Source organism: Pelobates fuscus, chromosome 11 (genome assembly GCF_036172605.1).
Source record: "Pelobates fuscus isolate aPelFus1 chromosome 11, aPelFus1.pri, whole genome shotgun sequence".
In the NCBI taxonomy this organism is placed as follows: domain Eukaryota; kingdom Metazoa; phylum Chordata; class Amphibia; order Anura; family Pelobatidae; genus Pelobates; species Pelobates fuscus.
This window is the reverse complement of record NC_086327.1, coordinates 101,962,190-101,984,255: the sequence shown is the minus strand read 5'-3', so window position 1 is coordinate 101,984,255 and position 22,066 is coordinate 101,962,190. Positions and strand designations below refer to the sequence as shown.

At 40.9% G+C, this 22,066-nt stretch overlaps 1 protein-coding gene across 3 annotated transcripts in view; it reads right to left on the bottom strand.

Annotated features, from left to right (window-relative positions):
• Positions 1–22,066, bottom strand: part of KAZN (kazrin, periplakin interacting protein) — a 594,836-nt gene that overhangs the window by 70,883 nt on the left and 501,887 nt on the right. For all 3 annotated transcript variants that reach the window (XM_063436584.1, XM_063436583.1, XM_063436585.1), the window contains one exon: positions 10,674–10,865. In XM_063436584.1, coding sequence (XP_063292654.1) covers positions 10,674–10,865 — 192 coding nt within the window. The remainder of the gene's footprint in view (positions 1–10,673; positions 10,866–22,066) is intronic.

Genomic DNA, 22,066 nt, shown 5'->3' with positions numbered 1-22,066 from the left:
CGTTTTTCTGAGTTCGCGGAGGATGTCTTCTTTCACCCCATAATAGTGTAGGCGACAGATTATGTCTCTCGGGGCGTCTGAGGCCGGACCTCTTGGCTTAAGTGCTCTATGGGCTCTGTCAAAGAGGATATGTTCCGCTGGATCTTTGAGCAGTAGGTAGTTGAATAATTCTTGGAGTGTTTTAGGGAGGTTTTCCCCTTCTATTTCTGGCATGCCCTTCAGCCTTAGGTTGTTACGTCGCCCCCTATTGTCCAGGTCATCAATAGCTCTGTACATTAACGCTAATTGCGTATTTTGTGCTTCTAGTGCCTGTTGGACCTGTTTAACTTGTGTGAGTGTGTGGTCCTGATTATCTTCCAGTGATTCTATACGTTCCTCTACCACTTTAACTTCCGCCGCCATGTTGTCTAATTTATTTTGAAAGGAGGATTCCATTTTCTGGATCAAGGCTGCTATGTCTTGTTTAGTTGGCAGATTGCTGAGTATGGCTCTCAGGTCAGCATCTATGTTTGTGGAGGCACTGTCCGAGATGGCTGGGCTTAGTGGGGGTGAGGATGAGGGGTGCTCGTGTAGAGCTTCCGCCGCCATTTTGGGGCCTATCTCGTCGGCGGCGTTTTGCGCCGGATTTTCTTTAAAAAATTTATTCAGGGCGCCCGTTTTGACAGCGGATTGTCTGTGGGAGGCTTGGGCAGGTGTGGTACCTCTTTTGGGGTGTCCCATGTTGCTCTGTGTGCCCGATGGTCGTGGATTGCCCGCGGTCTCCTGCAGAGCTCAGCTAGTGCACGTCCAGCTCGGCTCGCGGTCGGCTCCGCCCCCCCTAGGTATACAATTCTACCCTATTCACCTCCTAATATATTTGGCATGACAGCGGTTAAATATAGACAGCACTACCTGTGATTCACATACCTGCCAGGGACAGGGCTAATTGACAAGCTATATAGATACAATGTCCCAAATCAGAAGCTCATACTGTTGCTAATCTGTTAAAAACATTTGTCTGTAGTGATCCTGATTCTGTGTGAGTCCATGTGTCTATATACTTTTTTTGCAACAAAATAATGGAATAGTTTTTAAATTAAATCAATAGGTAGTTCATTTTTGTTAACGGATTAGCAACAGTATGAGAGTCGGTTTTGGGACACTGTATCTATATTCTTGCATATCAGTGAACACGGGTTTTGACCACCCTAGTTAAAGAGAAACTATAGTGCCAGGAACACAAGATGGTGGATACATTAGATTTAGAGACAGATTAATACAAATAAAATATATTTTAATATTAGAAAGAATTAAAAAAAAATGTATATATATGAAATAAAAGGAGGAACTGCAAATGTGGTTAAAAAATAAACAGGACTGAAACACATAAGAGGTGAGGTAGCAGTCTGATGTGCATTCACGCCATGCTTACATGCAAGCATCTGATCTGACCAGCCCCATGCAGCGTAGCCCATGCAGACAGCCGCTGTCTTGTATGGGCTGAATGCCCCGAGGTCAGTTTATGCAGTGCAGGCCTGTCTAATTATCTGTTTAAACAGGACGTCAAACGTGGGATAGTGGGATAGGACCTGACATTTGTGACTGCCTGACCATGGGTCTTTAACTGATCAGGACTGGGCTTTTTTTACATTATGGCAGAGGCCTGGCCTTTTGAGCCTGCTTGACAGCAAAAGATGAAACACCAAATGGGATATCAAGTGTACCATTTGTAAAATACACATAAACCCTACACCTTATTTTGATAGCCCCTCCAAGTCCTAAGGAAAAAGCTGTAACCCGAACAGTCAGATGGAAGCAAATTGTGCAGAATGCATGACATGTCCTGAGAAACTGGTTACAAAGGGATCTCTGGGTCCAGTCTGGTCTCTGCTCTAAGCGAAACATATTTAAGGATTTCAAACTCTCTTCATATGTAGATTGTTCACCATTCCCCTAATTCTTTGTTGATGGTATATATTAGACCACATTTATTTACTTGAGGCCTTTTTGAAGAGAAATAATTAAGCACAAGCAAGCTGCACGTATTTGGTGAACCTACGACTACACGTCTGCAGCCCTTCTCAACGCAGGCTGGTAGAGAGACAGTTAATAGAATTTGACGAGTAGAAACACACTCGACATGGGTTGACCAAAATCTAGCCTCCCCCCCAGCTATTGTAGAATTTCATCTGCTATGAGGCTTTGCCGTTCTATTTCTCAGTTTAACGCATGATGGCAGTTATAAGGCCATCTCCTCGCTAGATAATAAAAGGCAGCATTGATGAATGTAAAGTTGTCTGCTCTAGAACAATTCAAGCATACACGTAGATTGCCGTAGAAAGACTCCATAACATTCTATGAAGGCGTTAAAAGGGTTACATACAGTGAGCAGAAGAGAATAAACAGATATATCATCCATGTTATATGGAGTATGCTTTTTATGCTAAAGTATTGTATAAAAAAAATTATGGAAATAAAACATTTGCATTTAGGCAGATATTGGGTACTTTGCAAGAACCCGAACACCTGTGCTGTATACATAATATCATAAAGCACATTAGTAAATTAAAACTAGCACAACGTGAAAAGCAGTGGCAGAGAATACGTCTTATTGTGGGCACCTTTTCAAAGCCACCTCACCTGTATTGTTTAGATCACAATGCTGTTCACCTGTTCTATGTGCTCTTTGAGAACGATAATGGAAACTCAATATTGATTTACACATTTACATTGTGACAGAGTTCCTTTACCTTCCTTGAATTTCAGTCGTGCAAGACACTTTGGAGACACAGGCATTTTGAGAGATGTATATATGAAAAAAATACTATTTGAGATGCTGAGAGACCCTTTTGCATCTCCCACAATCCTTTGCTTGTGAGAATGTACACAAACAAGAATCTGATGATGTCTTTTTTTATTTTTATTAAGTCTGTGCTTTCCATTCAATGAAAGAGCTGTTTTTCTATTGTAGGCATAATGCCATACATCACCAGGCAAATACATTAGCACTGTAGAAAAATATAAAAAGGCTGCGGTTTTGAGACTTGTATAACAGTTATAGCAATATAATGTGCACATGTGCTATTCTCAATGTTGCCGTTTACCCCTCACCCGACATGCAAATACAATGTTGTATTTTGCATGTTTAACTCTCCAGTTTCTACTGAAAGTAGGTATATTGTTGCCAAGTGTGGTGTTCGGATAATTATATACCGTGTTAACCAGGGTGGATTAATATACATGCTAGAACGTGCTGGCAATGGGTCAGTGAGATGTAGGTAGGATATAGGGGCTAATTGGGGTGATTTCACTCCCTGTTAAAAAGACAGATTGGTAAATCTCAAAGATTAGGGGTACCGATCCCTTCATACCACGTTCACCACACTGTTATGGCTTGACCAGAGGTCCTGCCCATGCCAGCCACCACAGAGGATATCCTAATATTTATCTGACAAAACGAGTAAGGTTTGAGTTAATGTATAAGTAGTTTACAGTAGATCATCTCCATAATGGTGTGTGTGTTTGTTCTGTACCAGTTATCTTGGGGAGCAGGATGTATACCTTATAGAACATCTTGCAACCACTCCCAAAATTAGTAGAAAAGCTCAAGGGTACAATCTACGTAGCACAGACTCATGTAAAATGAACACATAATTCTCAGGCTTGCACTTTATATCAGGGTTGGCAGCCCAGCAAGACAAAAAAAAAAAAAAAGCACAATTACGAGTCATAGGACCCTATTGAGATCACTCAGGAGGGGGTTTCCAAAACCATCAAGGGGCAGAGATATGTGCTCTCCATTGCTTTGTCAAGCTGGATGTGTCAGCTGCCTTTGACACTACTCAAAATAGTTTATTAATAATTGTGGGCAGAAAATACTAGTTGAGGTCATGTGTGTTCTGTTGGTCTGCTTAATGTCAATGAATTAATGTGTCAGAGATGTCATCGACCGAGAGTATTTCTGTACTTTTTTAACACCCTGAACATGCTTGTGCAAGTCTTAATTATAAATCAAACCAGGTTAGTTACTCAGCCCAGGGCCCATTAAGGCTTGTACCAGCCTTTATCATTACGGGACACAGTGTCCATCCAGGACCTAATGTCCAACTGCTTAACTCCATTTTATAAAGAAACATCTGCAGGTGTCACAGCTCAAATACCCAGATGGATGAGCTGCTTCATCTACATGAAGCATGTCAAATTCAAGACCCCACAGGCCAATCGGCCAGTCGAGGTGGTCACAAAAATCACTTGTCAGATTGACACATTATTTTAGCGCCCGCCTCAGCCTGCGCTCCTTGTTCACCCAGGCAGCGTTTGGCTCCGTAAGGGAACCGCACGCACTGTACAGTGAAAGGGGGAGCGTCTCCCTCTCCCAGTCTGTGTAGGAGCGCCGGTGTCACGTGACTACCTGGCGATCAATCTGAAAAAGCGCGACGCCGGAGAGTTAGATGCCCGCCTCCCATGCTATGACAGGGAGGGGGGCCCCATCTATTTATAGAAAGAAGGAAACCGCGCCCTTATTTTGATACGAACATACGTACTCAAATCCTTATGGTCGTATAATGGTATTCTCAGATTCTTATGGTCATATAATAATATACCTAAAAAAAAAAAGAGAAATATACAAAATAATAGTGTAACCCTGTAAATATTTAGAAAGCAATAGAGAAAATATAAGGTAGTACACTCACATATAGCAGAGCTAAATACAGAGCTCTGCTGTTTTAGCGCGTAGACGGAATGATCCCCGTCCTAGGATAAATATGAGGTAGTCCACGTCTTGATGGTCTCAAACAGAGAAAACAGACAGGAAGATCCACATAGTGTAGTAGATACTAATATAAATATGGGTGATAAATGAATAGAAAATATCGTACTCGCTCTAGTTAATAGCACATAGGTGGTATAATCCCCACCAAGGAATAAAGATGTAAATCAGGAGCAAAATATAGTGGAAATCTCAGAGTAATAAAAGGTTAAAATTATAACTATTTATTATACATATAAATCAGTAAAAAACACACTTCTGAAGAAGCCTCTATAGGTGAAACGCGTAAAGTGGATTGTTAATGGACTTTCTCATTGAGTATTTTATATATATTGTTTTTTACTGATTTATATGTATAATAAATAGTTATAATTTTAACTTTTTATTACTCTGAGATTTCCACTATATTTTGCTCCTGGTTTACATCTTTATTCCTTGGTGGGGATTATACCACCTATGCGCTATTAACTAGAGCGAGGTACGCTCTAGTAAATGTGAGTACGATATTTTCTATTCATTTATCACCCATATTTATATTAGTATCTACTACACTATGTGGATCTTCCTGTCTGTTTTCTCTGTTTGAGACCATCAAGACGTGGACTACCTCATATTTATCCTAGGACGGGGATCATTCCGTCTACGCGCTAAAACAGCAGAGCTCTGTATTTAGCTCTGCTATATGTGAGTGTACTACCTTATATTTTCTCTATTGCTTTCTAAATATTTACAGGGTTACACTATTATTTTGTATATTTCTCTCTTTTTTTTGAGGTATATTATTATATGACCATAAGGATTTGAGTACGTATGTTCGTATCAAAATAAGGGCGCGGTTTCCTTCTTTCTTTCTTTTCTCACTATTGTTTATCATAAGGTGGGGAAATCCTTGTGTTGGTCACTGCTGCCCATTCTACATCACTTATACTACTATAGCGAGCGCCTATACTCTGTTTGTCTTCCATCTATTTATAGGCCCGAGGTGATGGCAGAGCCGGCTCTGAGAGAAACAGCTGCCTGTCAGGTAGGAATGGAGACATGGGGTGGGGGAGATATGAATGGAAGGGGGTGGGAAAGATATAAATGATAGTGGGGAGGGTGAGCGATATGAATGGAAGGGGAGGGTGAGCGATATGAATGGAAGGGTGAGCGATATGAATGGAAGGGTGAGCGATATGAATGGAAGGGTGAGCGATATGAATGGAAGGGTGAGCGATATGAATGGAAGGGTGAGCGATATGAATGGAAGGGTGAGCGATATGAATGAAAAGGGAGGGTGAGCGATATGAATGAAAAGGGAGGGTGAGCGATATGAATGGAAGGGTGAGCGATATGAATGAAAAGGGAGGGTGAGCGATATGAATGAAAAGGGAGGGTGAGCGATATGAATGAAAAGGGAGGGTGAGCGATATGAATGAAACGGGAGGGTGAGAGATATGAATGAAAAGGGAGGGTGAGAGATATGAATGAAAAGGGAGGGTGAGAGATATGAATGAAAAGGGAGGGTGAGAGATATGAATGAAAAGGGAGGGTGAGAGATATGAATGAAAAGGGAGGGTGAGAGATATGAAAAGAAGGGGGGGTGAGAGATATGAAAAGAAGGGGGGTGAGAGATATGAAAAGAAGGGGGGGTGAGAGATGAAAAGAAGGGGGGGTGAGAGATATGAAAAGAAGGGGGGGTGAGAGATAAGGAATGGAAAGGGGGTGAGAGATAAGGAATGGAAGGGGGGTGAGAGATAAGGAATGGAAGGAGGGTGAGAGATATGAATGGAAGGAGGGGTGAGAGATATGAATGGAAGGAGGGGTGAGAGATATGAATGGAAGGAGGGGTGAGAGATATGAATGGAAGGAGGGGTGAGAGATATGAATGGAAGGAGGGGTGAGAGATGAATGGAAGGAGGGTGAGAGATATGAATGGAAGGAGGGTGAGAGATATGAATGGAAGGAGGGTGAGAGATATGAATGGAAGGAGGATGAGAGATATGAATGGAAGGCGGGTGAGAGATATGAATGGAAGGCGGGTGAGAGATATGAATGGAAGGAGGGTGAGAGATATGAATGAAACGAGGGAGTGAGAGATATGAATTGAAAAGGGGGAGTGAGAGCAGAGGCAGCCGCCTAAGGCCTCGTGCTGATTGGGGCCTCGCGGCCACCTAAATCGCTTTGGGGCAGTGTGACATTCGGGCCCTCGGTCAGAGATCGAGGGCCCGACATAGGAGTGGGCCCGGCGGCTTGCCCTTTTTGCCACCGGTGCAAGGCCCCTCAACACCACCTGTCCGGGAGATAGCCAGGCTTCTGTCTGCAGCTCTGCTGGCTGCAGACTGAGGTATCTTGCAATCTCTGCCAATCAGAGCATTGCCGCGGGTAACCACGGCAACACTGACTAGAGATCGCGAGACTTAACATGTGAACTGCAGCTTTGCACCCGGTGGAGCTGCAGACCAGATAGGGAGCCCACCGGACCACCAGGGATACAGCATGCCCACCGGACCACCTGGGAATCCGTTTATTGTAAAGGTATTTATCACCCCCTGCCCTGTCACAGTCTCAGCTCCCCACCCCCTACCCTGTCACTGCCCTCCTACCACCCCCTACCTTGTCACTGCCCCCCGGGCAGGAGGGGGGCATGGGGAATGACCTATTAAAGGGACACTCCAGGCACCCAGACCACTTCTGCTCATTGGAGTGGTCTGGGTGCCAACTCCCACTACTCCTAACCCTGTAAGTGTAATTATTGCAGTTTTTTATAAACTGCAATAATTACCTTGCAGGGTTAACTCCACCTCTAGTGGCTGTCTACTAGACAGCCACTAGAGGTCTCTTCCTGGTCCATAGCACGGGAAACCTATGCTAGAGCGTCGCTGGACGTCCTCACGCTGTGTGAGGACCTCCAGTATCGCTCAAATCCCCAAAGGAAAGCATTGAAAATAGTTTTCAATGCTTTCCTATGGGGAGACCTAATGCGCATGCGCGTAATTGCCGTGCATGCGCATTAGGTCTCCTCGGCCGGTGGGCAGGATCAGTCTCGCCCGCCGGCCGACGGAGCCAGTAGGAGGAGCGGCGCAGAGGAGGAGACAGCGACGAGGGACATCGTCGCTGCCTCAGGTAAGTGACTGAAGGGGTTTTCACCCCTTCAGTAACCAGGGATTGGGGGGTGGGAGGGAGAGGGACCCTCCAGTGCCAGGAAAACGGATCGTTTTCCTGGCACTGGAGTTTCCCTTTAACCCTAAAGAGCCTGGACGGCTCTGTTAACGGCTTTGTTTTCCTGGCACTACAGGATCCCTTCAAGCTGTACTTTCCTTCTTCCTATTTAGATAACATTTTTACAGCAAGGAAACAACAATCTGACTGGGTCTTATGGGCATATATTAAAACAGAGAGAGTAACACAAGCCATTTGGGCACCTCCTGAGACATCTTAAATAACCTGCGGTAATTTTCTATTTATTATTTTTGGGTCAGGGTAAGTGTAAAAAAAAATACAAGAAAAACAAATAAAATCCATAAATGTCAGTGATTGCAATATTATAATCCCATACCTCCCAATATGCCTGGATCGACATGGACAGTTTGTAATGCTTTTTTTCCCTCTCTAGTGTGCCCATTAAGAGGGTTTCTTCTTAGCTTTATCCAACTGCCATGCCTCCCACTCGGGCCCCTGTCCTTTCTAATCCCATAATCCTACCTGATAACCATTTGGTATCTATGAAAAACAAGAATATATATATTATATATATATATATATATATATATATTATATATATATATATATATATATATATATATATATATATATATATACATACACATATATATATACATACACACACACACACACACACACGCCAAAGGAAAAGGCTTTTATAAAGAGTTTTATGGACATAAAACATCCCTACAGAAGAGAAGAGGACTCCATGCAGAGCAGATAATGTGAATAGCTAACTATAGTTTGGCAAACTAGGGATTGTGATTTTTAGTGAGTGGAATAAATTAGACAGCCTGTCTGTAGAGCACTCCGAGCACAAGAACTGTGTACAATTTGTTTTGGGAGAATGAAGCATTTCCTTTTCAACCCGTTTGTGTGTGTTTATTTCCCCAATTTCCTCTAGTCTGGCTATTTTGATCCACGTTTGCAGTGTTTATAAATTCCTGAACACACAAATGCATTTCGGTTTTTCATTTCATTCAGCTCTGTTCCATAAATAACACAATAGGAACCGGACTATGAAGGGGAGCTTGCATTAAACAGTCACATAAAATATCAGGGACAAAGGATTAGGACAGAGCAGAGACGGGCATATTAAAAGGAAGTTGAATAGGTAAATAATAAACGCAAGCTATGTGAAGGACAAGTTACAGTTAATTCTATTGTGTTTTGGATTTTTTTGCGGCATGATTTGACAAAAATTAAAATAGACTGATTGCATAGCTTCCTAGCACCATGACCACTACAATAGGTAGCAGTGGTTATGGTGTTTCGTGTGTGCAGTTAATTTGGTAATTGAAACCTCAAACCCCTTGCAATTCTGCAAATTGTTGCTATATGAACACTCCTGTTGTATTCTAGGCAAAATACAACTGCAACGAACTGGATAAATGGTCTAAAAGCCCAATGTCCTTAAACTCCAGCGATTGAAGGCTTCAGGCAGCAAGTATTTATAAAAAAAAATATCTACGACATTGTTCAGTGACGCACAATGTTTACTTCAAGTTGAATTAAAAACCAATGATGTCCATTCATCGTCATCTGGTTTTTAACGATTCTACCAGCATGGCATGTTCTGCTTATTAAGGGTCAGTGACTCTGCAAACCCTTACGATGCTAAACAAGTAGGAATGATGCCAATGTACAGATATTCCGATTGGATTTGAGATGTACATGGAGGAGATTCCATTGACTTAAACCCTTAATGATGTGCACTGGCACTATATCCCTGATCTAGCTGACGCAGCACCAAATCTAAAAAAGAATGGCCTGAAATATTTGTTGGCGTTCAGCCTAAATAGGGCATTAACTGCGACCACGTTTATGTAACGACTAGCACTATTAAAAATGTGTTATTGACGGGGCAGCAATTGATTGTTGGGAGATGACTGAACGAGACAAGGCTAAAGAGGCAATATCTGTGATGCGTAACTTGCAGACCCATTACAAATTGGGTAGAGAGACGCCAAAGAACCTGGTGCCAGATGTGTGATGCAATATTCAATTAAATTGAAACACTAATACAATGGGTGGACATATGTTGCCCTAAGCACTCTGTATATGGCCAGACTAAATGGGGGTAAATAAAATGGACATAGTTTAAATGTATAAGTAGAAGGTTAAACTCCAGTATCCCATACTATTTCATGTAAATGGGAGGCACTTGTATGTGTCTGTTGTATTTCACTTGAGATCTTTTCCAATCTATAAAACGCCAACAAGGCATTCTCTTAACACAGGCAGAAAGTAATATATTTGTCTGTTTGTATTTTATGAACGCAGTTGTAGACAGGTTTTGCCGTTTTAATGAATGTCCCTTTTGCATAAAGATTTCTAGTACCCCAATAAAAAGTTCCATTTGAGGCAGGAACATGGGGTTAAAGAATAGGATGGATAACTATATTATTTAAAAGGGAAAATAATTAATCTGAGGATAAAAAAAAAAAAAAAAACACGACAAGAAACACACACTGGAATAAAATAACTTTGAAATTCAGTTCAAAAATCAAGCTAAAGAAAAAACAAATACAAAAAAAAAAATATGCAACCTTAAAAGGATAATTTCATGAAAGAAGATGACAGAATGCTACATCAATTTCTTTTCCTGGGAATATGCTCAGCTGCATGCCAGTTCAGAAAAAAAAAACCATATGCTTATCATTGCAGTTCCAGCTGACACATTTTAAATTTAAAAATCAAGGCAGATAGGATGACTTACCCTGAAGTGCTTCTTTTGCTCGCGCTAGCTCCTGCTCTTTCTGCGCAAGCTGCACTTTCAACTCTGTAGTAGAAAGGACCTCAGCCGACCTGCTGTCCCGGGACTCCTCTAGATCTTTTGCCAACATTTCCTTCATTTGACGAAGCAAGTGAACCTCATCTTGTAGCTGTGACACCTCTTCTCTTAGCAGCACTAAAAAAAGAAAGCCAGCAATTACTTTCATGGATAAATATAAACATTGCCTAAAAATAAAAAAAAATAGGCAAGCTTCAGGACAGATGTTGCAGACTATATCTTCCCTACTGCTTTGCCACCATTAAGAATGTTGGAGTATTACGGCAGATGTGGTCCACATCATCTGGACTGCCAAAGGTTGCCTACCTCTGATCTGCATTCTGCACAATATTATGACATAAAAAGGGTGACCGGTGTCTAATTGTTAATATATTATTTTTAATAAATACATATATTCATTTTTTTCAGCAGCCTCTACATTTATATATTCTGTAGGAAAAAAGAAAAAATATATATCTGTGATTTTACTTGGCAAAACAGGCCAGTACCCAAAATCCCTTGCAGAGGTTACATCATTGTCTGACATGGCAGAAGTTGAAGCCAAAAAATAAATAAAAGAAGTAGTCATCCTGTCTACACGCTACCTGTCTGGATGGGAGGCGTTATCTTGTTCTTCACTCAGTGTTAAAATGCTGCGCTATCATGTCTGGTAATTCACTATATGTCAATTATTATCTACATGACTCAGCTTTGGCTTCCGTCCCAAAGATTCAGTCAGCCCACTTGTTTGACAATACAAATAAAAGGAAAGAAAAATAGTCAGTTATTTTCAAAGCAAGTACAATGGCAAGAGGCGGGCAGCGTAAGAACAGAGATGAAACTAATGTAGAACATAATTGTCCCATAATTGCACGTATTCTACATCTCGCAAGCTGCAATATAGGTGAAGCTATTATCCACCACTTCTATCTCTTGGTTTTGTAACAATTCTGAAATGGAAAATAAATCAATGACAAATACACACACACACACACACACACACATAATATATATATATATATATATTTTTTAATTTTACTTTTTTTTTTCTCTCTAGAAAACAGGAGTCATAGAATCTTATTTTAAAACCAATTCCACCCTTCCATGTAACATCACTTTTGCAGATTTCTATGCGACCGCCTGGTAACTCTTGCTTCTGGCATGATTGCGAAAGCGGAGAGTGGGGATGGACTGGGTGGTTTTGTGAGGGAGACTTGGCAGTAAGTTCATCAGAGATCTTTTTGCATTGAGTAAACAATATTTATAAGAGTTTTATGGTGTCAATATATTTTGCGGTGCTTTAACACAATGCGGGTTTAGAAGAGTAAATAATTAACAAACCTGTATTCCTGATCCTACAGAGTTAAAAACACCATCTAGCCCTCCCCTGCCCCACCCCCCTAAATATACTAAAATCTGTCCTTGATTTGCCTCATCAGAACTGTATCTTAGCCAAGCAGCACTGCCCCAGGAAGCACCTCTAGTAGCCACCTGAGATGTGGCCACTGGAGGTATCCCTAGGCTGTAATGTAAACACTGCATTTTCTCTGAAATGTATTCTTAATGCTCTTGCCATTAAGAATAAATAAATACAGAATAGGTTAAAAAAAAAAAAAAAAAAAAAAAGTTTAAAGGGACTCTCTAGTGTCAGGAAAACTGCAGGACCCTGCAGTGCCCCTCTCCTTCCCACCCCCCATCCCAAGTTGCTGAAGGGGTTAAACCCCCTTCAGTGACTTAGTGGAGTCCAGTGCAGAAGCCCCTTGGCGCTGGGTCAGGCCACACCAACCCAGCGCCATCCGCTGGCGGGGGAGACCTAATGCGCATGCGCAAGGCCGCACACACGTATTACACCTCCCCATAGGAAAGCATTATTCAATGCTTTCCTATGGGAATTTCGGTGACGCTGGAGGCCCTCACATAGCGAGACGACATCCACCGTCGCTTAAAACACTTTTCGTGTTTTAAGAACACGGAAATCCCTCTAGTGGCGGTCTAATAGACAGCCACTAGAGAAGGAGTTAACCCTGCAAGGTAATTATTGCAGTTTCAAACGTATCACATATCAAAAAGTTATAAAGGCCATGTCCCGAAATGAACAGGGGTTCTAGCTTTACCGCTGTACACCTCTCAGAGTGGTAATCCATAGATTAGAACCAGAATTTATCAAAGTGAAATAGATTTTTAGAGAGACAAAGCTAGCAATCTCCGTCTCTCGTAGTATTCAATGTCAAACATACACTAATCACTCTTTGCAGTCAGTTTCCCTTTAACTACATTAACAAAAAACACAAAGCGCTTTGCATGTAAAGCAATCTATAATCTCAAAATAGCACCCTGGAGAATATGTAGCCTAAAAGGCACAATGAGTAGGAAGTAGAGTTTATACATAGGACGAGCAGTTTGTATCTGCTGTCAATGTTGGTTACATTTCCTTTGCATAGCATAAAAGGAACACTATTCTCTTCCTATTTAATGTATTTTCTCATTAGAAACCACAGACATAAATCCTCCAAGCTCTGTTTATATTTAACGGTTTGTTTTCGCCGTACAGTAGTCGGATAGATCCGACAACACAATTGTGGAAGAGATGTATATTTGGTAGCTTGGTCCTGTAAATAATGTTGGGGAGGATTCACATGCTTGTTTAATTAGTTACATGTGCTCAGTGCTCACCATACCATCCTTGTAATTATGATTTAATTGGTGAATTGTGTAGCATTCGTGCCGGAGCCTGGAACAACATCCAAACCCTTTAGGATTATGAAAAACATTTATTTATTTATTTTTAATTTTTTTTTTATTGATTACATTTTTTTTGTTTAAAGACTCACTCTAAGCACCATAACTACTGCAACCCACTGTAGTGGCTTTGGTCCATGGAATTTCCTGGCGTCCATTTAAGAATGGTTTGACAACATATCTGTGTATCCCTGGCTGCACAAAGCCCTGATACTGGATTCTCCTGCAATTAGAATTCTGTTAACTCCACTGAGCTAAGCAACGTCAAACAGGACTGTGCTCATTGGTTGAGAACGTTAGCTGAGCAAATTTAAGCCAATGAGGACAGATCTGCAAGAGAAGCTGGATGCGGAGTGGGTACCGGGAAGACTGGGGTAAGTTGCCAAACAATCTTAACTGCTTGACTACCAACTCTGGAAGGGCAGAGTAACGGACATAACTATTATAGTGATCTGTAGTGGTTATGGTGCTTGTAGTGTTCCATTAATCCTATTTCTTTATATCTTCAATTACTCCGTCTGTGAAAGTGCAATTCATCAAAGTAGAACTCACTGATATTACACCTATCAAGACAGTGAGCAAAAAAACAACACACAAAACAAAAAAACAAACCACACATTTTGTGCTTGAAATGTTCATAGTGTAGTAATTGGCATTCAATCAGCTAACCGGTCTTCTCCATTTCCTCTACAACTTTCAAATTCAGAACATGCATAATAATGCAGATTTGCAACACCATGAAACAAAAAAAAAAGTTCTGCTGTAAGTTGAATACACGAATGGCTGGCTAAATCAATAAATCTTATATTCCAATGGAGATAACAATGACTAACTACCGGTATTTAAAAACAAACAAAACAAACAACCTTGGAAATATGTAGCAGGTCCAGAAGATCATGGGCCGATAGTTAAAGGATCACTATAGGGTCAGGAACACAAACATGTATTCCTGACCCTATAGTGTTAAAACCACCATCTAGGCCCCCTGGGCCCCTCATGCCTCCCTAAATATAGCAAGATCTTACTGTATTCAAGCCAGAAGCTGTAACTCTGAATGCTGTTTGCCTAAAAAAAAAAAAAAAAAAAAAAAAAAAAAAAAAAAAAAGCAGTCTGCTGACATCATCAGAAGTGGTAGCCTGATCCAATCACAATGCTTCCCCATAGGATTGGCTGAGACTGACAAGGAGGCAGATCATGGGCAGAGCCAGCATGATTCAAACACAGCCCTGGCCAATCAGCATCTCCTCAGAGAGATTAATCGAATCAATGAATCTCCATGAGGAAAGTTCAGTGTCTGCATGCAGAGGGTGGAGATTCTGAATGTTTGGATGCATTTTAGGCAGCCATGACCCAGGAAGGATCTCTAACAGCCATCTGAGGAGTGGCCAGTGAAGCTATCACTAGGCTGTAATGTAAACACTGCATTTTCTCTGAAAAGACCGTGTTTACAGCAAAAAGCCTGAAGGTAATGATTCTACTCACTAAAACAAATGCAATAAGCTGTAGTTGTTCTGGTGACTATAGTGTCCCTTTAACAATTCTTGCAAATGACCTATTGCCATTTATTTCCATCTGTAATATAGACCAAGTGGTCGGCACGGCACCAGAGATGGTTGAGTAGCAAGGCTGGGTTGTGTGTCTTCTGGCCTTGTGCATATCGGAGAGGATGCTTTCCTCAGCTGTCCAAGATTTGTTAACATTGTAACATTGACATGGCAATTTTTTTATTTTTTTTTAAAGAAGTTCTATGAAGGACAAATATTTTTATACAGCCGTGTTTCTCACACCAGGCATCAAATACTACTAGAGGCCTGAATTTAGAGATTTCTATTCCAAAGTAGATATTGATAAAACTTGACTTGACCGGTTTGAGATCCACTTATGAAAAGCTATTGAATCACTACATGTTTCCCAGAGCTTAAAACCACCAGGAGTTGGAAAACACAATTGTATGATCAAGAGTGGCTTGGGGTATTGTTCAGGCAGATTTAGAACATTTCCTGATGATAACAGAGCACACTCCGCCATAAACAGGCCATATCTCAGTGCATAATTGGGCAATTTCAGATGTACCATTTATGGTTTCTACCATAGATACCATAGAATGTGCACCTTGCAGAGGTCTGTACATCACAGCTGCATAGCGGCACATTAACAGCGGGTAAGGGGTACTCATTAATTAGGACGTGCCATTATGGCAGATCCTTGACATGAAGTCACTAGGGCAAGCACAAACTATGTGCTACCTTTGCTTAAAAAGACCCTTAAAAATATGTATCAATGATCAACCTTTTATTTTTTAATAATAATACATTTGGATTTTTATTGAGGCATATACATAGTAGACAGAGTAAATTGCTTTACTAGGAACATCATCAGATGCTACATCGGATAGAACGGTAATAGAAAAATCTACACCTTATTTTGTTTTTTCCAACAGGAGATAGTATGCGTGAAAAAGAACATAAGAAGTTAGAAAGCATGGTATGCGCCTGATAGTTTAAAAAAAAAAAAAAAGAGTGAATAAAGGAACAACAACAATACAAATGCTGCAAATCTAAAGCTTGGCGTGCTTGCGTGACTACAGAGAATCAACATTTATTAATATTAAGTCCTTTTTTTCCCCCCTTACCCAATTTTCTCCTTTGGCATACTGTATTACTAACAAACACGATGTGAGGCCTTTATGCTATAGGCATGTTTTACTATGTGGCTGGGGGCTACAAGTGTAACGGATAGCTACGACTTAATGCGAAGAACTAGTACAACATCCCAGTTCCCAACGTAGACTTGTGACCTATACCTTATCTAACCATCTTTGGAAAAGAATGACATCATTCATAAGATGTTGGTAAATGTGGCTGTGCACATACCACCAATGTAGTGACAGTGTCACATTGGTAACGGAGGTATTGTTTATATACTCTGTAATAAATAATTACTAGAGGCATCTTGGCATTTTGTGCTGCAACTCTGCACTCGCAGTTAAAGGCTTAAAATAATCACATTACAATTTAAATGACCGATGGTTTCAGGGATAGCTCCGCATATTGGCCATACTGCTCAAAAAAATGCCAGCATTCACACGGAGAGTTTAACAAGAAGACAGCAAGAGCATTAACAGGGTCATATGTGAGATACCCTGTCTGCATAATTGCAGTGTTTAGAGTAGACACACTGAGTCTGATCTTTAACCCAGCCCCCGCATGCTCCAAAGTGGTGAAAAAATACCTGCGAGCAACAAATAAGGTGAAATGTAAACTCCCCCATCCCCACAAGCATCCTGTAACCTTTCCATATTGCTGCTATGCATGTCTAGGCAGAGAAGGCGTTTTCATGTGTTACACTCAATGGATAAAATCTATATAGGTAGGCCTGCAAAACATCAAAAGGATGCACAAAGCATTCCATACTTCGAACATGATGGAGAGAGCTACTGTAGAAATATATACTTTTGTAAGGGGCGACTTCACTAATTGAAGGCAGAGGTCGGCATTAATCAGTGAGTTGGTGCCTCTGGTTTATTGTGATAGAAATTACAAATGGCAAAAAAACTGAATTGCGAAATAAAATGGAAAAACATTGAGAGAATCGGTCCTCCGTACATTTCACAGGCTTTTAAACAGAAAATTCTGATAATTTTTGTCAAAGCCTTTTTAAACCAACTTATACTCTATCCAACCCATAGACTTACTACCTAACCAAATTTTACCTGCTCCTTCTGCTAGGGAAAACAAAAGATTAGGATTTCCAACCCAAGGTGCCTTCTTCTTATCTTCTTATCCACTTTCATGGTGGTCTAGAGAAGGGAGTTTTTATTACGCCAGTACAAAACACACAACTCAGTCTGCTAAAGAAGAAAGATATTTGCCTCTAGTGATATTATTTAGCAAAATACGGCCACCAAATATCAGGATACTAATCATGAACATTTAAAAAGGCGAGGTCCCCGAAAAGGCAGTGACAACCTCCCCCACCAATGTACTCCCCATCCCCTTCCTCTCCCTACCCCCCTCTCCCCTCCCACCAAAAAGGAACAACAAGGCTGGCACAGCCAGCTCCACCAAACATAGTCACACCACCTGACATGGGAACCCCTGTACAGACTAACCTTCCCTTTAAATAACCCTAACCAGCACCCTTGGCACAATAAATCCACAACCTATACCGCAAACTAAGGTAATCAACTCAAACAACGCTGACTCCCCACACACTCCAAGATCTGGTACCCCAGCTAAACCCCATACTCGGAATGAACGAGGGTCTGGGAACAGATGGATCCAACCCCCTAACAGACAGCAAGATTATTAACAAATGTCAGTGCACAAACAAATGGTACAGACCTAAAGAAACTACTTATACAAGCATCGCCAGGCCTTAATGTGCAATACTCAACGTTCTAACCCAATGTTATTACTCCACTAGCCATTTTCCTTTCTGTAAAATTTTCTTTTCTCTTGAAAATGATAAATAAAAGAATTGTTAAAATAAAAAAAATGAAGGCGAGGTTGTACAATAATCCAGAGAATTTGATACTAAGTAACAGCCAGAGGAGAGTGCACACAGTTCCCTAGACTCCGATTTGTATTAATCAAAATGTTACACAGATTAACCATAAATATATAGGTAAGTAGAAACTAAATGATAAAATGTCCAAAGTCACCTCAATGTGTACAATCCCTGAGCAGCACAAGTCTGGTCTGATAGGAGATATATAAAAACCACCAGGTTAGTAATACGTTGATGGCCCACCAGATGTATGGACTATATTTGCCATATATTGGCTCATAGGCAAGCAGAGTAATGAGTGTTGTGAACCAATATCGTAGTGGGCCTCGTCTGGTGCCTTTGTTTAGAGTATTTTAGTGGACATATAGTGAGTAATTTGGTGATAAGGCTACACGCTCATCATAACCGAATCCCATTTATAAAATCTCAACTTTTATATGAATGTACTTTATCTACTTTTCATCCATGTCATGATTTGCCTGATCAGATTGGTTAAGATAGGTAGATCTATATCATAAAGTATATCTCCACACCAAGACCAATCACACTTTTTTTAACTCTTTAACCAATAGTTCACAGTTTTTGTCTGGTTAACTCATGGTAATGGAAGTAGATAGAACGCAAGAACGTAAAGATTTGGGGACAAGGACATTCTTTATAAAGAATGTCCGCTTTTTCCCCCTCCCCCTTTTTGCTGAAAGGTTCACACTGCAACGTCTCTTAAAACCAACAAGAAGAAGTTAGTTGGCAATGTCCTAATTAATGAGGCCTTGCTATTGTATTTAAGAAATGGATTTTTATTACGTAGAACCTATAGGGCAGCATAAGTAGAACCTACTGACTTTCATGACAAGACAAACTTCCACAATTAAGGAAAGAGGTACATCCTGTGAACGAACAAGTACAGGTCACGGTATGTCGTAACCTGTCTGACCTTCAGATTACCTCCCTACAATGTACTACAGAGAAAGGATATGCTATTGCCGAATGATTAGTGATTGATAATAAACCATAAATAGGAGTCTTCCCCAGCGCACGGTATAGTACGATTACTGATACACAGGTTAAAGCGCACTTTGCTTCCAAGGGCCGATACAGCAGTATCTAGTGGAACACACAGTGACATAATCACTTTGCCAAAGTGTAATGGAGCTGAACAAATCTCCGCATGACATTAATTTCCGATATGTGGCTTCTTATGCAGGAAGAAAAACAGGAGACAACGGCTCCTCCAAAGTGGATAATTCATTCAGCAAGCAAACATAAAAAACACATCATTGCCAGACTTTGAAGCACACTTTAAGGCTGCAGGGCCAAGAATATGATCTTCACATTTCATTCCAAGCCATCTCACCACCTCGGGCATTAAAATAAAAAAAATTAAAAAAAAAATTGTGAACGCAGGTTTAAACGGATCGTGTCACAAAACATTTCATTTACTGTCTGAAATTACACACAAGCCGGGTAGAGATGCTCTGTGTAGACGCTCACTGCGAACATTGAAACAAGTGCAGCATTTTAAATAAAATGTGCCCAGACCTTCAAGGACTGCATAGTAAAACCCACCGGAAAATAAAAGTTAGTGTGTTTTTGAACATGCTCTTGGCTCTGTGGACTGGCTAAGGTTGAGAGGAGTTGGAGTATGTACCATGGGCCTAATTACTATAGTGGAAGCATTGGAGGCCTGACAGCAACCCTAGAACAGGTTTACAGACAGTGCAGTTGATGGCATGGTCCTCAGAACAGGGGACTTGATACATATAGGGTATGATGACTACCACTACTACCTGGGTAGTCCTTGCCTTGGGTGTTGCTCACAGCCTACATAGTGAATCAATTTACACTCCAGGAACCTACTCCACCCCATTTGGCCTTGGATCCAAATGCACGGCTGTTTGCACAATCCAGTCCTGAGAAGGAACAACTAAAAAAAAGGCAAAATTCCACTTAAGGGCATCCTTACGAAGTTTCATCCTGAGCTAGGTGGAGCTGCCATGGGGAGGAGAGCCTGTAGGGGAGACCACTGACAGGAGAGCACCTGGGAACAGAGCAGCTGCTGGAATGCAAAGCGAACTCCAGGCTAAATCCTGTGGTGTGATACATGTGTATAATAGTTGCATGATATAAAAAGAAATGGAGCAATAACGGATTGTTTAAAAAAATGAATGGAGCTGAGCTAGTGGACAAAGATTCAAAAAAAGAACTAAAATATCGATTCACAGTGTCCACATTAACTTTTTTTTTTTTTTATTAATGAAACAGAACGTATCAAATTCCAGTATATCCCATATGCAATGCTTTTCATTTTGCAGAAGTGTCTTTTTTTCAACCTAAAAAAGTAACATTTAGTCCAAGATGTTACGAGTCGGGAGGAAAAACAGTCCTCTTAAAGTAAACAAGTGCTAACTGTGCGTATTATTGTCATCATTATCTATAGAGTGCGGACATATCCCACACATCTATTACAGAGCATACACACACAGAACAGAATTCTAGAAGAAGAAAGAAGAACCTGCTCAAGAGCTTACAATCTCCTACGTTCTGCGCACATACATGTACATCATTTAATTTTTTTAATGGTCACAAGCAAGTATGTTTGCATTCATAGGATTAATACAATTGGAGTCTGTGTGCCAAAGTAAGGAACATAATGCCCTGGTGTAGTTCATACCCCTTTCACAACTTTATTTTACATGTTTGAGTGCCTGAGAAGAGGACGGTAAGATAATCACCTCCTGGCTACCATGGGTTAAACAAGTAGTGGATACGAATTCCCCAAAGCAAGTGTTTATTTATAATGATGACACACTGAGCCACCTTGGTAAACAAAACGAGCTGTTGCAATAAAAAAAAAAAATATGAATCTCAAGGCATTCTTGTCTTCGCAGCTCCAGGCACAATTTAAAGGAAGAGGGATGGAAATGTGTTTTAGGGGGGGGGCAACATCTTTAATTCATATTTTACTTGGAAGTCGCAATACTTCCCAAAATGCCCTCAGTTCTATGAACAGCAGTCAACGTACAGGAATGAAGAAGCACACGGTTCTGCAATTGATTCTGTTGAACGAAATATTATAATGCTATAGTCAAGAAAACCTCCCCCCCCATAGCAACCTGCAGTGCAGCCACAGTTTTTTTATTTGCAGCAATCTGTATATCAGTTGCTAAGCATTCCTTTTTATATTAAGGAGTTAAGCTGTTGGAATAAGGGATAATGGGGAACTCGAGATGTTTACACTATCTTGCTTGCTTTTTCCAGTCATTGCAAATAACGCGTAACAGACATTAACATAGCATCTTTCTGCTTCCCTGCTAATGTATGGCGCAGTACACTACACGAATCACTGGCAGCATAATCCGGTATTATTTTTTACAAAAACCCATGAAAATAGTACTTCATACAAGCACGGATAAGACTGTTTGGTGCCATAGACGCAGCAAGTTGCGGTGACCATTTCAAACAACCACCATATGAAATCTCCAACCTGATGAGACGTGTGGGAGTTTTGGGGAGTTACGGGTGGGAGGTTTGTTTGGGAATTTACAAAACACTGGAGTTCTTGACTTGACAATAAATAAATACAAATAAAAAAGTAACACTGTATCTACTGCAAGGTGTATTTAAGGGGAGTAAGCTGTAAAAATGTAACACAGTACGGGTATTCTACGTACCAGGCTTACTTTCCTCGTCTGACTTCATGCTGTGAATTAATCTTCCCAGAAAGGCAACAGAATGCTCTGTCACAATCTAGTCCCTTTGCTCCTCCCAGGAAGTATATTTGTTTTACCTGTGCTGCCAGGAGTCTGACCCTTTGCAGTGCAGGTTGCTGTTGTTCTGCCATGATGTCACAAGGATGGGAGGGTAAGGAGGGGGGTTGTAGGCCCGGCCCTTCTGGTTAACTGTCAGAGTTTGCAGTCTCCTGTGATATTCAAACAAGGCACAAAGGTATACAAACACACTATGCTAACATCTACTACTGTAGTGTACAGTAAAGTCTGGGTAAAAAAAAAAAAAAAAAAAAAAAAAAAAAAAAAAGAATTCCCCTCCTAGGACGATGGATTGCAGACATTCCCCGTAAGGCAGTTTTTAAA